The sequence below is a fragment of the Grampus griseus genome (assembly GCF_964374135.1).
Source record: "Grampus griseus genome assembly, chromosome: 2".
NCBI classification, from domain to species: Eukaryota; Metazoa; Chordata; class Mammalia; order Artiodactyla; family Delphinidae; genus Grampus; species Grampus griseus.
In genome coordinates, this window is record NC_139018.1 from 113,734,195 (window position 1) to 113,750,805 (window position 16,611).

The following is a 16,611-nucleotide window of genomic DNA, read 5'->3' on the forward strand; positions in this document are numbered from 1 at the left end:
GCTTCCAGTACTTTCTGAGCCCCGGCCACGCATGGCAGCAGGACCCTCCGTCATAAATGGTGTGAGTTCCAGTCCTGACTTTGTCACTTAGTGCCTGTGAACAGCTTAACCTGTTCCAGCTTCAGTTTCCTCATTTGTGAAAAGGACTAATGATCACTGTACCTGCCGTCAGAGTGAGAGGAGACAGCGTTTATTCATTCCTCTCTTGAAACCAAGGGGCCTTCATGGGCGCTGGGACATCTGTCCGCCTTCGAGAGAAAGGAGCTGGCATTCCTGCCTTGGGGGGCACTTACAGCCTTGGAGGGGCCAGGCGGGGAGATGATGCGTGTGATAAAGGGAAGGCAGGGGCCCAGGAGAAGGGCGTCAGCCTGACAGTGGTGGGAAGTCACAGCGACTTAAGAAGGGCCGCACGCTGACATGGGAAAGGGAGGGAGGACGCAGAAGCCTGTTTTACGGGAGGGCTGCGTTCTCGAAGACCTCACAGAATTCAGATCTCTCATCATTCAGACTGTGGTTTTCCCCAGAGGATAGATGTACAGAGCGTGCATGGGTGCGTGGTGCATTCTCAGAATGCATAATTTTGCTCGAAGTTGGCTTTTCACGCTGTCACTGTTATCACCAGCACTGCACAGAGGGCTCACTCATAAACGGCCCACTTGGTATCTCAGGACGGTTTGGCTTCCTCGATAGCCAAGCTGCCGATGGTGGTTGTTACTGTCATCATCACAGTGTGTTTTCAATCCAGCACCACCATTTGACAGACCGTCTAGATCAGAGGTCAGCAAACTTTTTTTGTGAAGGGCCAGTGAGTTAATATTTCAGCTTTGTAGGGTCTTTGTTGCAACTAATTAGCTCTGCCTTTGGAGCACAAAAGCAACCATAGACGATGCAGAAAAGAATGGGCAGTAAAACCTTATTTACATGCGCTGCAATTTAAATTTCATATAATTTTCATGTCGTGAAATAGTTTTCTTCTTTCAATATTTGTTCAGCCATTTGAAAATGTGACAAGAGCAGGCCGTGGGACAGGTCTGGCCCACTGGCCAGGGTTTGCTGACCCCTGGTCTAGATGACTATAATATTTGAAAATTGTTTTCAGTTGAGTGAATGTTAAAAAAAAAATAAAAAGAGTGAATGTTAAAATAGCCCCGCAATCAACAAAACCACTCATAGAAGTTCCGGTGATCGTAAGAGTATAGCTAAGTTCACAAGTTCTATCAAAAGATTGTGGGTATTTATCAGCCTGGGCGATACCAATGTAGGCAAGTTATTCTAACGAATTTTAAAATTTAAATCATATTGTTTTGAAATGCATCAAATGACTTTATTAATAGTTATCTCATTCTATGTTGTGGTTCAAATTGTATCCCATACCTTTGTTCGTTACTGTGTACCATCCTGGAATCTAACAACTCTGCCTGCCTCTAGACAGTCTGATGGCCTATGGTGAGGGGTTTGGAGCTTAATTCTGGCTGGAATTGTTGTTGTAGAAGCATGGGAAGGAGCACCAAGGCGTATGTCTGGCACATGGTGAATGTGGGATAGACTTTGTTCTCTCTTCTCCCTTTCTTTTCCTCCCCACCCAAATGTTCTGTATATTTGGTCAGCTCTAAAACATGCTGAGCCTCTTTGAAATTGTTACTTTGGTTCTTTCCACATGCAGTAAAGTCACTAACCTTTTTAAATGGAAACAAAAACAAAGGCTGTTAGAAAGCAGTTTCCCCTCCCGGGTCACCAGCTTTCCCTTGCTGGAGAATAAGCAGTGCTGTGCTGAGACCGCGGCCAGGGCCAGAAGAGAGGCCCCAGGTCCAAGGCAGGCGCCTCCAGCTGGGTGCAGACCCAGCTCTCCAGCCAGGAGGGGGGCGTCTGGTCTGCTGGCTGCTCTGAGGTCCACAGCTCCTGGGTGTTTCTTGGTTTCAGAGATTCCAACGGTAGGAAAGCCAGGATCCTCTCCAGATGGGAGACCACCAGCCCCGAAGGTGACTGTGATGCTGTGGTTCTTGGCTCTCGAGTGTGCTTTTGCTGTGTGTGTTGGATGGAAGGCCCGTCTTGAGTAGACATGTGTTTGTGTTGTTCAGGGGGCTGATGTGCATAACCACGTGTGCTTTCTGGCCTGGGGTCTGGCAGGATGTGAAGAGAGGCAGCCACTATCCTTTGGCTGGTGAGATTTTGCACAGTTATGTTGGGGAGGGGGCTGGCATTCTTCCTGTGCTTTTGGAGCTCTTTGGTTTATAGACAAGTGGTCTTGGAGCTGAGGGCATGGACGTTGAGTCCTGACTTTGCTACCGCTTTGCCATTTGATCTCCAGTAACCCATCCTACTCTGTCTCTGGAGTCACTAATTCCTCACTCCTGAATGAATGGTGATAGCCATTTCTGGGGGCCCATTTCTCAGCTGAGACATGTGGGGAGCCTGGACTTTCACTCCCATCCAGCAGCAGTAAGGCGTCCTTGCCCCTCCCCGCTGGGTGGTCAGAGGAGACCTAGTGGAGAGTCAGGACTCTTACCACCACCCAGTAGTAATGAGGCCATGCATCTCCTCCCACTCTCTGCCTTCCCCCAGTGGTGCCAGTGGAGGCCTTGTGAGGCACAGTGATGTGGCCCTCCTACCCCTCCCAGCCAGGGAAGTATCAGTGGAGACTTGTTGGGGAGCTGAAACCCCCTCCCCTGTCAGCAGTAATGATGAGCCCTCCTCCCCCCTTAGGAGGCCAAGTGATCAGGTAGGATTCCCCTTCCTCAGCTGGAGCAGTGTCAGAGGAAGCCAGCTAAAATGGAAGGTTTAAGTAAGTTCTAGAGCCTCATAACGTAATACCTAAGATGTCCAGGTCTTAATTGAAAACCACTCGTCACACCAAGATGCATGGAGATCTCAAGCTTAATGAGAAGAGACAACACTGAGGTGACAGGGAAGTGGCAATTATCTGACGAAGATTTTGAAGCAGTCATCATAAACATGCTTCAGTGAGCAGTTATGAACATGCTTGACACAAATGGGAAAAAAAATAGAAAGTCTCAGCAAAGAAACAAAAGGCATAAAGAAGAACCAAATGAAAATTTTAGAATGGAAAAAGACAGTAACCGAAACAAAATCACACTGGATGGGCTATACAGAAGAATGGAGATGACAAAGGAAAGAATCAGTGAATTTGAAGACATAACCATAAACATTCCCCAATCTGAACGACAGAGAGAAAATAGATGAGAGGAAGAGAAAAAGAGCAGATCCTCAGGGGACCTGACATTTGGGTCTTTGAAATCCCAGTAGAGGGGAAAGAGGGTAGGACTGAAAAAGTTCTCAATAGACTAATTGCTGAAAACTCCCCAAGGTTAGGATGAGACACAAGCCTCCAGTTCAAGAGCTTAGTAAGTTCCGAACAGGATAAACCCAAAGAAATCCATACTGAGATATCTCATGCTCAAACTTCTGAAAATAATTTTGAAAAAGAAGAAAGTAGGAGGAGTCAGTCTCCCAAGGTTTCAAGACTTATAGCCACAGTAATCAAGACTGTGTGGGGTTGACACAGGGACAGAAGAGAGAACCTAGAGGAGTGCCTATCTGATTTTTGGCAAAGGTGCTTAGGGAAATCAGAGAAACACTTACTGCAGTGATATGGATGGTGACTTGGAAGAGGCTGGTAGTAGATGGAGAGGAGAGGGGAGGGTTTACCTGAGAGACAGTTCCAAGCAAAGAATTGACAGCTGGCAAGAGATGAGGTCTTAGGGCTCATGGGAGGGGGAAATCACAGAAGCCCAGGCAGGCTTTGAGCTTTGTTCATTGGAAGAATAGCGATACCACCATCAAAGTAGGAAAGCTCGGCAGGAAGAGGACTTTGTGTGGAGCTGGTGACCAGGTCCTTTTATCATTAAGCATGTGTGGGCCATCAGCAGGAGGAAACTAGAAGTACAGGAAAACAGTCTGAATGAGAGGGTAGGCCTTGAGACGTTGGGTTTTTTTTTGCGGTACACGGGCCTCTCACTGTTGTGGCTTCTCCCGTTGCGGAGCACAGGCTCCGGACGCGCAGGCTCAGCGGCCATGGCTCACGGGCCCAGCCGCTCCGCGGCATGTGGGATCTTCCCGGACCGGGGCACGAACCCGCGTCCCCTGCATCGGCAGGCGGACTCTCAACCACTGCGCCACCAGGGAAGCCCGAGACGTTGGGTTTTTGAGACCTCTGCATGAGATAATAATCAAAGAGGTCAGAATGTAAGAGTGCTTACCCAGTGTACAGAGCTCATTAGCGGGGGATGGGTTGTGGTTGATATTTTTCTAGTCCTGGTTTGGGTCACAGGGGGAGCAGACAGAGGAGACCGGCAGGGAACAGACACAAATGGCTGCTGACGATTGGGTTCAAGAAAAAGGGTACGGTAACGGTTTTATTCTTGCTAAACCCAATTGTCTTTTACTGTCCCCCTTGACCTTTGGATGACCTTTGACTCCAGCGACTTGCCTCTCTTGGTTTCCTTGAAAATATTTCCTGAATCACAAGATGGCTGTCTGTTTTTCATTATCATAATCTTTTAATCATGGCACCCGATTTCAGCTTTACCTAATACCAGCCCATCACAGAGTTGTGTCAGGGAAATAAGACTAATTTGCTGGGGTTTTGCTTCCCTCTGTAAGGATATATGAGCCTTTCAGCCTACACCGCACAGCAGTGATTGTTACAAATCATTGACTAGATTTCTATCGCTTAAAAAAATAATGACATAACTCAAATGTCAATGCAGAAGCCCCAAGAGCTGAGCAGGAAAAGGCAAATCCTTCTCTCTGATGTTCAGAAGCGCCAAGGGCAGAGTATGTGGCCGGCTGATTTATGGTGGCCGAGGCACACGGAGCCGGGATGTGTTCTGGACGGGTAAGTGCATGGGGGCGCTGAGATGATATGCTGGACTCAAGGCCAAAGCTGCCGTGGAGGGAACGGGGCAGAGCACAACCTCATATACAGCAGCTCCCCTGGCTCGGCCCAGGCTGCAGCCTGCACTGTGCACCCGGTAAATGTGAACTCAAGCAGCTCTCCAGGAAATGTGTATCTGATGCAGTGTGTCAGGGGACCTGAGAGGCAGCTTAATGGAGTGCTGACACAAGCCAGGGCTCGACAGCAGGGCTTGGGTTCCATCATGCTGCTGCCCTTTACTAGGGGCATATTGCTTCTGATGACCTCGGACACAGCGCTTCACTGCTCACAGCCTGTTTCCTTCTGTGTAAAATGGATATATCAGTAGCACCTACCTCGTAAAGTAATGTTTGAAGAGTGTTCAGCGCAGTCTGTCAGGTATTATACACTCAATAAAAATTAAAAGTCTGTAGTCTGATGTGGACATGGCGGGAGGAAGAGGAGGGTGGGATGAATTGGGAGATTAGGATTGACATATATACACTACCATGTGTAAAATGGATAGCTAGTGGGAACCTGCTATAAAGCACAGGGAGCTCACCTCGGTGCTCTGTGATGACCTAGATGGGTGGGATGGGAGGGTGGGGTGGGAGGGAGGTCCAAGAGGGAGGGGATATATGTATACATATAGCTGATTCACTTCATTGTACAGCAGAAACTAACACAACATTGTAAAGCAATTATACTGCAATAAAAAAAAAATCTCTAGTCTGAGCTTTGCCTCTAATTAGCTGCGATACTTTGCACCAGTCGGCTTATTTCATTGAGCAATCAGTTTATTCATCTGTGAATCATGATTACAAAATAATGGATTTGGAGAGTTGGGTTGGAAACTCCCAGTTTTTGTGTGCTTTGTGATTCTGTGATGAGATGTCAATCAGACAAGTCACAAAGGAAATGATAGATTTAAAGACAAAATAAAAACTTATTTGCGTAAAAGTTACAAGCAAAATTAAAAGACAAAAATCAAACTGAAAGAACTTGACAAAATAAGGGTCAGTGTCCTTAATATAGAAACAGCTTCTTAAAAATCAACAGAAAACATTATGAACTGTACTGAAAAACTGGCAAAAGAGATAAGAAATGCACAGAAGAGATAGTACACATGACTAATAAAAATGAAAAACGATTCCAACTTTACTAGTAATTAAAGCAATACAGTTAAAATGACTTACCTTTTTTTTTTTTTTTGGCCTATTGTGACTAACACACTGAATGCCCACCCTGTACGAAGCAAAGTTATTACTCAAAGGTTTCCTGCGAGTATGGACAGACCACATTTTCCACGCGCTCTTGCAGTTAGGTATGGCCATATGACTAATAGAATATGAGTGGCAGTGATTTGTTAACGGCTTCTCAAAGCTGTTAGCTCAATCCCCCATGCTTTCTCTTTTCCCTTGTTTGTTCACGGGCTGGAAAGTAGAAAAAAAAAAACAGCTGAGGATTCCGAGGCTCTAGACAATGGTGGAGCCATTGTCCACCATTTCATCTGAGCCGACCCAGATGAAAAGAGACTGGGTCCCTGGATGCCTGCGTGCCTGTGTGGAGCAGTGCGCCCCTTCCAAGCCACATCAGACAATGAATTGAGCAAAAACTTTTTGTTGTGTTAAGGCTTTGAAACTCTAGGATGGTTTGTTGCAGCTCTTAGCCCACCCTAACTAATTATGGATCAAATTTAAAAAGATTATAATGCTAACCTTATTGGCAAGTATGTTTATTTCATCCGCTACAGTGGGATTTTAGGTGGGTATGCTCTTTTTGAAAACAGCCCATATGTGAGAAGGACCTTAAATAATGATACCTTTTGGCTTAGTGATTCTGGTTTTAGGAATCTACCGTAAGGATCTAAGCAGAGAAACAGATAAAGAATTTCCTATAAAGATACTCATCACAAATTCCAACAATAAGGGAACTACTTAGATATGTTATCCAGCTTCCATGGGGTGAACTATTATACAGTGATTAAATGAGATGTTTATGATTTAAAGTCAAAAATAGAATGCAAAACTGTGATTTTGTATATGTAGAATAGACAGATAATATAGCTAAGCATTAAGCATAGAAAAAAGACCAGAAGGAAGAACACCAAAAGCATTCAGAGTGGTTAACCTGGAATGTGAGGCTATGAGTAATTATAGCTCTCCTCTTTACGTTTTCCTGTAGTTTTCAATTTTTCCTCAATAAACATGTGCCATTGTATAGACAGTTTTTTTCTAAAAGACTATGCTGTTAGCTATGTTCCACCCAGCCTTGAAGTCTCACCTAGATCTATCTTGTGGATGAATTTAATGCTTGCTGTCTGTGAGTTTGTCTTTTAGTGTTAGTGCACGTGGCGTACCCACTTCCCCGACATGTGTGTGTGTGTACGTGTGTGTGGTGCATACACAGATGTACACAGGTGTTTGCCAGAGTGCCAAGAGGCCATTTGCAGATGGCAGGACCTTATATCATAAGGAGGGGAAGGTGGACCAGGAGGGGAGCTCAGCCTGAGCCAAAGCTGCCATTAGTCTTACGGCCACCTGCCTTTGACCAAAGTTCATCATCACCTTGGAGAAGGCCTGGGTAGCACATCAGAAAATCTGTGTCTCCTGTGCAGAGCTCGGGCTGTGGAAGTCTGATCGTGTTTCCTTTGATGAGTACAATCCAGGGATTACAAATCACTCTGAGGATGCTGGGGAGAGGTTGAGTCTGAGTGGGGAAGAAGGCTGGAGTCTGTCTCTAGGTATCTTCGATTCCTAGGTAGGGTGGCCTGCATCACATCACAGCTGTTTATTCGTGTGTCCAAGTAGGGCAGAGAAGGTCACTGATGGTGTTAATTTCAGAAACAATTAGCAGTCGCTACAAAACAGGAAAGTCTCTATTCAGATTGTGGGCTGGGCATCAGGACGTTGGAAATGTAGTATGGTCATGCTTGAAGAGAATGTCCTCCGAGTGAGATTGAATGTTAAGGTCTCTGTCATCACAGAACACCTGTTGGGCCCCCAGCTGCTGTTCTAGGCACCAGGAATATAAAAAATAAGTCTTTGAGAAGTTTTTACTCTTCTGCAGTGTCCTGTTTTGGGGAGGAAAGGAAAGCACAAACCATGATGATACACTGTGGCAGTTGCTAGGTTGGAGTTCTGCATATGAGACTTACACAGAAGTAAAGAAATTTAACCAGGTTTATCAAGTGCTGTAAATCAAGTGACTAAGGAATATTTGGAGAAGAGACAGCGCTCTTACTCCAAATGCATTTCTTCCTTCCATCTGCAGTATCATGTCATCCGAAATTGAAAAAGCAACTCTCTACAGAAGCAGGAACAGATGGCTCATTTATTGAAAATATCTTGCCTGCCTAATATTTCTACCCTTGACTGTTTTCCTTAGTTACCTGGGAAGCGTTTTTTAGGACTGAGAACAAATATACACCACATCAATGTTGATGACCATGAAAATGATGTAGTTTGCATTGAAATCGTTGACTAATCTGTGCTGATTACCTAGTTTCTCCAGGGAAGAAAGGAGAAGTAAGGTGTTTCCTTTAATGAGTTAGCAAAACCCACTGTAATGTATTTGCTTAATAGTATCTGGGGAGTTTTAAGATCTTCTTAACATTTTTACCTAATTCAGATTCTCTGGGTTTTCAGGATGCTCTGGGCAAGCCAGCCAGTTTGCAGAATGGAGGTTCAGTGGAAAGAAATGAGTTCTGTGGCTGGGTTTGAATGAGATGGGAAAAAAGGATGGGCTTTGCAAGGGGTAGAAGAAAAGACCAAATACTGAGAGCAGAGGGAGTGTCAGGAGAACACACCTCTGGCCTCAGGTCAGGAGGGGGAGACTGGAAAGGTGAGGGGGGCGGTGCTGGGGCTCCAAGGTCAGCTTTCCTGAATACCCTGCTGCCTGAGGCAGGATTTCCTGAAAGGGCTGTGGCGAGTGATGATGGCCAGCAGAGGGCTGGGGAGGGTCAGACCCTCCGTGGAGGCAGCACACATCTGCCGTGGGCCGGTGCCTTCATTCTTTCTCCAGGGCAGTCTGTAGCCATTCACTGAACACCAGCAATAGAACCTAGAGAGAAATCAGACATGGGCCCGCTTCCTAAGAAGTAAAAGTCTATTGGAGACACGTGCTGTTCATCCTCCAATCATTCATCAAACTTTTATTGCAGGGCCACTCTGTACCAGGCAAAGATGAGTAAAGATGACAAGATGAATAAACTTATCCCTGGCCTTGAGAAGCTCCCCAACCCGTGAGGGACAAGCGTAAACAGAACATAAGAGCGAGCGTGCCTGGTATCTGTTAAAAGAGATGATAATCCCTTCTCTTTTAAGCTTCTAGACCCTGTCCTGTACCTCCCATTGTCGTCTGGCAAATTTACCCACCGTATTGTTAATGGTGACTCTTTTGAGAAAGGATATTTCTTTCTCAAAAGAAAAACGTAAGTGCTAATAACAAAAGTCCACTGTGCTATTTACTTCCTTGGACCGTTGGCATTCCTTTTGCCTGTACCAGCCATTGGGCACTCAGTCTAGGGTAATGTATCGTTGTGAAAGAAATCTTCATTTATGTATTTTTGTATTTATTTGTCTGCCTCAGTAAGAGCGTAAGCTTCTCAAGGGCAGGGATTCCCACCCCCCTTGTCATATGTAGTATCTGGCGCGAAGCTTCCTAACTCAATAGGTATTGAAAGCTCATTAGCTGGTAACCTGATTGCCCCACATACAAACGTTCGAGGACTTCAGGATCACTGGTCCCAGCCCTGCAGGAGACATGGGACCACTCTGATGTGTTGCGACTTGAGGAACCCATTCAACGTATCCATTGAGACCTAGAGTGTTCCTTTATCTCTAAACTAGTACTCGAGATGGCACCTGGGAAAGGATGTAGACCAGCAGCAGACACAGGCTCTGTTTTGACCCTTTAAGCCAGCCCTGTTCGTATGTGGGTAGCAGGCAGTATCAAATGATGGTTAAGTGCATAAACTCTGGGCTCAGGCCGCCTGGGTTTGCATTGTGACTTTCCCACCTACTAGCTGGGTGACTTTGGAAACGTTATTTAACTTCTCTGTACCTCCATTTCTCAATGGTATCTCCTTCATGGGGTTGTTGTGAGGATAAAATGAGTTAATTTAAAGCACTTAGAAAACCATCTGACACATGGTAAACACTCAGTAGATGTTTGCTCGAGTCCCCAGCTACATTATTATTATTCTTATCTGAAATAATAGGTTATTAAATTGCTCATCTCGGCTCACTTTGCTGTAGGTGATGTTCATGGCACAGTCAAGTCATGTCCTGAAATGTTTCATCTCCCAGCAAAGAGGTGAGGTACACCCAGTCCCTTTGGGGTAGCATCCATCCATCCATTCATTCATCTGTTGAGTGTCTAGCTATGATTCTCTACCAGGTGGGAGGTAGTGAGTCTAATAAAGTGAAAAGAGGGGAAGCCCTGTGGTTGGTGGTCTGTATTCAAGTCCAAGCTCTACCCTCCACCAATCGTGTGGCCTAAGTTTTGCTATGAGAATTAAATAACATGCTTATATCGTATATCAGGTGTGTAGTGTAGTAAAAGTTGATTCCTGACTTTCTTGACTTTTCTTCCACTTTCCTGTTAATGGAAGACAAAGGTAGGTTGGACGTACTGATGTTGGGGGCCGACATCCTGGTACTTTGGTCCACAGACAACTGGACCAATCAGGTGGGGGCTCTGCACACAGTGGGCTGGGGTTCTGAGAGACGATATTTCCGGGGGAGAAGCCTGTGCGTGACGGCGAGGAGGGCAGGAGGGGGATCTGGGGTCTGCGATTGGGATGTGGCTGTGAGGTGGTCTTTCTGAACCCAGACCTGAGAGGCTGATCAGACCGTTCTCTTTAGGGTGCACTGAAATCAGGGGGCACCTTCCAGGGGTTCTGGTCAGGCCAAGAGGAGAAGGGGCAGGAAGGATACTCAGAGGTGGCCTGTGGGAAAGGGGCAGCACAACAGAGCCAATGTCCAGGGCACAGTGGCCCCTTCTGGGGTCAGGGAAGCCAGCTCCTGCCCTGGGTTACATCTGTTGTGGCCCCCCTTTCCGTCCCCTCCATCCCAAGCCTTCGTGCCTCCTGTCACATCCTTCCTGTTCCCCAGGTGTGTGGGGACTGTGACTTTGGCCTGAACCAAATCAGGTGACTTGTCCAGCCTTCCTGCAGGGTCTTTGTGGAAAGGAGAGCCGGCGGGGCCTCCATCGGCCAGGGAACATATGTTTTAACAGAAACTAGATCGTTCGATTTTTTTGTTCACTGTCAAGAAAGGTTATAAATCAACAGGAGCAAACCCCCGAAGGTGACTCGCTCCACAGATAGCATGTTTACTCAATCCCCGGCGCTGTTGCCAAATGGATTTTCGGGAAACCTCACTTTCATCAGGTCCCTCCCTGCTCCAGAACCTACAAGGGCTCTTTCTTCCCCATCTCGTCAAAATTCTCCTGGCGCTTGCCAGGGCTTGGATAACGTGTCTTCGCCACATCTTCACAGTTTTACTCCTTCCTCACAGTGAGAATCCTGCAGTGCCTTCTGATCCTCCAGAGCCAGGGCTTTTAAACTTTTCTGACCGGTAGCCACAGTGAGACATACTCACTTAGCCTTACTGTGTGTGATAAATGCTGGTATTTTCTTTTTTGTTCTTTTCTATTTCATTAAAAAAAGTGCAGGTCATGACTCACGCAGTTGATTTCATGACAGACTAATGAGTTGTGACCCACAGTTTGAAAAGCAGAGCTGATTTAGCACATAGTAATCATGTTAGCACGTCCAAGCTCGTACTGTTCACTGCAGGACAGGCCAATCAATCGAGAGACGAGCTGTTGGGGCAAGGAACAGCGACTTTATTCAGAAAGCCAGCAGACGAGAAGATGGTGGACTCGTGTCCCAAAGAACCATCTTACCCAGGTTTGGACGCTAGTTCCTTTTATAGAACAAAGAAAGGGAGGTGAGGAGGTAAAGGTGATAAGTTGTTAGCAATATTTCCTGGTTCCGGCCAGACTCCAGAGGGGTTGTGTTAATTTCTTTCTTCCTGCAGCCATTCACAGGTAGGCCTGATCAGGAAGTTTCCTGTGAGCTAAACAAAGGTATTTTAACTTAACACTCAGGCGTGGGAGACAGGGTTCCTGGAGAATGGGCCATTATGTATACTTTAAGCTCTAGGCAACATCCCTTGAGTGATTAATTTGTAGAAAAAGCAATAGAATACAAAAGTTAAAGAAACAGATCCAACATGGAGTCAGATTTGTTCTTCCCTCTTACAATCATAGAGACCCAAGTGAATATCAGGAAATAGCAGAGCTGCTACCAGCTCTTCTAGGACACGCTCATCAACGATTTCATAAGATAAAAGTGACCAGTCTAATCTGACAAGAAGTTGGTCAAAAAAACATTCAAGAGTAACGGCCTCCACAGATTTTTTTTGATTGCACACCCCATCAGTAAAGAATGTTTGCGCATACAACGCTAATCTATGTTTGGTTATTTTTTTAACCTATCAATGTATGATGTGACCACATAAAACATACACTCAAAATATAAATTGTAAAAGGGTGACATAAAGATGAAAGGAACCATATTTTAAAGTGACATGCTAATTGTGATGGCTTCACTCTATCATCAGCAAATATCTGAAGGCGAAATACACAGAACCAGGTTCATGGTTATCAGCAGCGGTTGTAAATCTATTTTCAAACTGTTCTGATAATTTAACATGTTTTTCTGGTTGACTTCTTGTCAGATTTGGAAACCACTGCTTTATAGCACACCGTCTTCCCTCAACGTTGCCCTTCCTTTCCTGACAAAACTAAAAAAGCTCAGTTAGCACCTCCTTTTGCTACCTCAGTCCACCAGAAATCTGGAGGGGGTGGGGGGAGTCCCCTTTGAGACATCTTTCCCTTGCCCCCCTCACCCATTCATTTTCCACATTCTGGGGATTTCACTTCTCAGTAGGGGGTCAGCTCTTCCTGGGGTTTCCTTTGATTGCTACGTTCCCACCACGCTACTTCCTTCCTTCTTCCTCCCAGTTCCTCACGTGCCTTTACATGTGCGATTCCCTCTCCCTGGGATGCCCCCCTCCCTCTTCACCTGCCTGACTCCCGCTCACCCCTCAAGGCCCAGCATAAAGGTCTTCCTCAGAGAGACCTTCTCTGACTACTGCCCAGTATACTTTCTGAGGCACCTTGCACTTTCTTCTTGGCTTCCCTGGGTCTTATCACAATTTATTTTTATACTTATTTATGTTTCAGTTTCTTTAACATGTGTAGCCCTCTAGCATCTAGATTGTAGATTGTAATTTCCTTGAAGGCAGGGACCATGCCTGGTGTGTGTGTGTGTGTGTGTGTGTGTTTATGTGTGCGTATCTAGCACCTAGGTCCTGTAGTCTCAATAAGTATCTGATATGCACAACAACCCTATGAGGTAGTTATAGACAGTATCCCCATTTTACAGATGAGGAAATTGAAAGCCAAAAGGGTTAATTGCCTAAGGTCACCTGCTTAATAAATGGAGGTACTGGTCTTAGATCCAGGCCTTTCAGATTACAATGTGTACACTCTTACCAAACACTTTGGATTGTTCTTTTGTAACCCACATAGGCTAAGGGCTGATTTTCAGTCCCATCTTCCTTGCTGATACCTGACCAGCCCTCTCTAGTGATTCTCCTTCTCTTGAATTAGCTTGATGTATGCTCAGGGTCTCTGTATAACACTATTTACCCTGTGTTGTTCTGGATAACACCAACCTTTTCCCACACAATTCCATGTCCCTAAATCTTATCCATGTAAGCTAGGTTGTAAAGCAAGACTCTGCATTGCCTCATCTCTTGAATTCCATAGCACCTTGGAGAGGACCTGAGCACCCCACATGAGTAAATAATTACTGATTAGTTGATCATTATCAGGAGCTTGGCAAAGATCTCATCTGACTCCCAAGTTAAATCCCGTCTTTGTGCATATCTGCTTCGCGGCCAAGAGCAAGAAGACCGTGCCTCGGATTCAGAGGAGTTTTAACTGTTCCAATTTGCACTTGTTGGCCTTCTTCCTGGTGGATCTCAGTGTAACTTTTGGCTGAGACCCAAGAATTTAAGGGTCTTCAATACCATGAGTAATTTCATGAGTTGCTGATGGCTAATTAGGGGCGATTACATTCAAGAGGCTTGATTTTCTTACGAACCCCCAGAAAGGGCTGGTGGTAACTTTAAAAATCTTCTTTCCCCCTGCAAATGGAATTTTCTGATTCTCCTGACCGTCTTTTCGTAAGTCCTTGTAATTTATCCCCCATCTCCCGTTTCTAGTGAGAAGGAAATTTGCAGTCCTGAGAAGAATTTGGAAACCAACGATTTTGGAAAACTCTGGGGTTCAAGCCAGGGATTGAACCCGGGCCACCGCAGTGAAAGCGCCTAGCTCTAACCACGGACCACCAGGGAATTGTGCAGAGCTACTTTTAATTGAGCGTCCTCTGTTCCAGGCACTGGGCTAAGCATATGACATGTGTCCATTCATTTAATCTTCATAATCTGCCACAGTTCTTTAGGCCATATTTTTTGAACAGGTTTATTGAGATGTAATTCACATACCATACACTTCTCCAATTTAATGTGTACAATTAAACTTTCTTTAGTGTATTCACAGGATTGTGCAATCATCTAAAATCACAATCTAATTTTAGAACATTTTTGTTACCCCAGGAGGAAACCTCAGACCCTCGAATTAGCCCCTCCCCACCCTCCAGACCTTGGTAACCACTAATGTATTTTTTGTCTCTATAGATTTGCCTATTCTGGACATTTCCTGTAAATGGAATCATATAATAAGTGGCCTTTTGCATCTGGCTTCTTTCACTTGTGTAATGTTTTCATGGTTCGTCTGTCTTGTAGCATGTATCCAGACATCATTTCTTTTTATGGTTAGGCTGTATTTTTACCCCTACTGTACAGTTGGAGAAACCAAGACACAGAGGTGAAATGACTTTCCTGTGGTCAAGTAGCCTTCAATGTGGATGAAGCAAGATTTCCAACGCACATTTGCCTAATGCCAACTCTGCTCTTAGCTTAGAATCTGAGGTAGTCATACTGATGGGAGTTTATTAAACATCTTCTATGGTTCAGTCACTGTGCTGAGTGTCCTGTAAATTTGTTACCTCATGTTCATACATAATCTGCTTTCATTTGGGCAATCTGGTAACCATAATTGGGCATAACTGGGCAATGGTATTTTTGTCCTAATGTCTTCCATTTGCTCACTTCCGGTTTAATTGGCCAACTTAAGCTGCAGAATCTTAGGCTCTAGAATCTTCCTAAGCAAACGAGGCTAAAAATAGCATTGTTTTTCTTCTGTAGGAGTTGAGTGCCACCCCCATCTGCAGAAAAGTGGCAACATCTCTGAGGAGCCCTTGCTTTTCCTGGGATACCCAGCATCATGGTTTCCTGTTTCCTGGAGTCTCTCAGGTAAGTGGAGAACCTTTTAAAAAGAGAACAGGGAAATAAGAAATTTGATATTTGAATTTTACTATATATTTCTTATAATAACTAGCCTTGAGGGCCTGTATCTCACAGATAATTTTTTATATGCTGTGTACATATATGTAGTAAATTTGTTATTCACAAAGGCTGCTGAGGCCTGGGGAACTGTGTGCTATGGTGAGAGGTATTTTGGACTGAGATTCAAGTGACTTAGGTTCGATGTTGTGCTCTGCTATTTTTGCTGGGAAACATCTAGGACTCAGATTTTTTTTTTTTTTTTAAATAAAGATGTCACTGGATTGGTGGGTATTTATCATGGTTGTACAATAGAATCACCTGAAAAACTTTAGAAAATATTGTCCTCTGGCTGTATCCCCACAGACTGTGACTTAATTGATCGAGTGTATTTAGAAGGTGACCTCTCTGGTCCCTTCTGTTCAAAACATCTATGACACACCTGTATGTTTTATTTGATACAGATATCAACCATGCAAAGTAAGTAGAACAAGTAGTATCGTCTCTGTATGCAAATCAGAAAACCAGTGCTTAACTCCTGGTGCTCACTTCCTTCAGGGCAGAGTCAGGGAAAGGGCTTGGTGCTCTAGAATCGAAGCTGTTTTCAAACTTTCCTTAAGATGGTAGACGCCTTTAAAAATTCTTCAGTCAAAATCCTGTGTAAAAATCTCAACATACAAATAGCCAACGGCAGCATTTTATTAAGAGAAATTTATTTTAGATGTTTGAGTTTGTAATATTTACACATTATGAGATTAATGAGTCTGTTTGGATAAACATCAAAATTTGAAATCCGATTTATGGATGATGGCTTGTACATCAGTCTCAGCATCTAGTTTATTTTGCGACTGGTTTTAGCTGCATAGTATTAACAAAATCTTGATCCATGCAGGTAAGTAATGGCAATTGGTAACAGTTCTTCAATGCAGCTCATTTTGCAATCTCAGGATACTCTTTAAAGAAATTGATTCAGAATCTAGAAAGGGAAAGGAAGAACTTTTTGTTTCAAAGTTGAGTCGCTTAGGGAGGGTGGGAGGGAGGGAGACACAAGAGGGAAGAGATATAGGAACATATGTATATGTATAACTGATTCACTTTGTTATAAAGCAGAAACTAACACACCATTGTAAAGCAATTATACCCCAATAAAGATGTTAAAAAAATAATAATCAGCCCAAGTTCTTCATTCAAAAAAAAAAAAAAAAAAACAAAGTTGAGTCGCTAAGGATATCTTGTGGTTTTTTATTCCCCCCT

General features: G+C 44.5%; 1 protein-coding gene across 1 annotated transcript in view; it reads left to right on the plus strand.

Annotated features, from left to right (window-relative positions):
- Positions 1 to 16,611, plus strand: part of THSD4 (thrombospondin type 1 domain containing 4) — a gene marked incomplete at its 3' end in the record, with an annotated part of 565,068 nt that overhangs the window by 11,340 nt on the left and 537,117 nt on the right. Inside the window, exon 2 of the mRNA XM_082648619.1 lies at positions 15,220 to 15,327. Within this exon, the coding sequence (XP_082504745.1) occupies positions 15,299 to 15,327 (29 nt within the window). The 5' untranslated portion in view covers positions 15,220 to 15,298. The remainder of the gene's footprint in view (positions 1 to 15,219; positions 15,328 to 16,611) is intronic.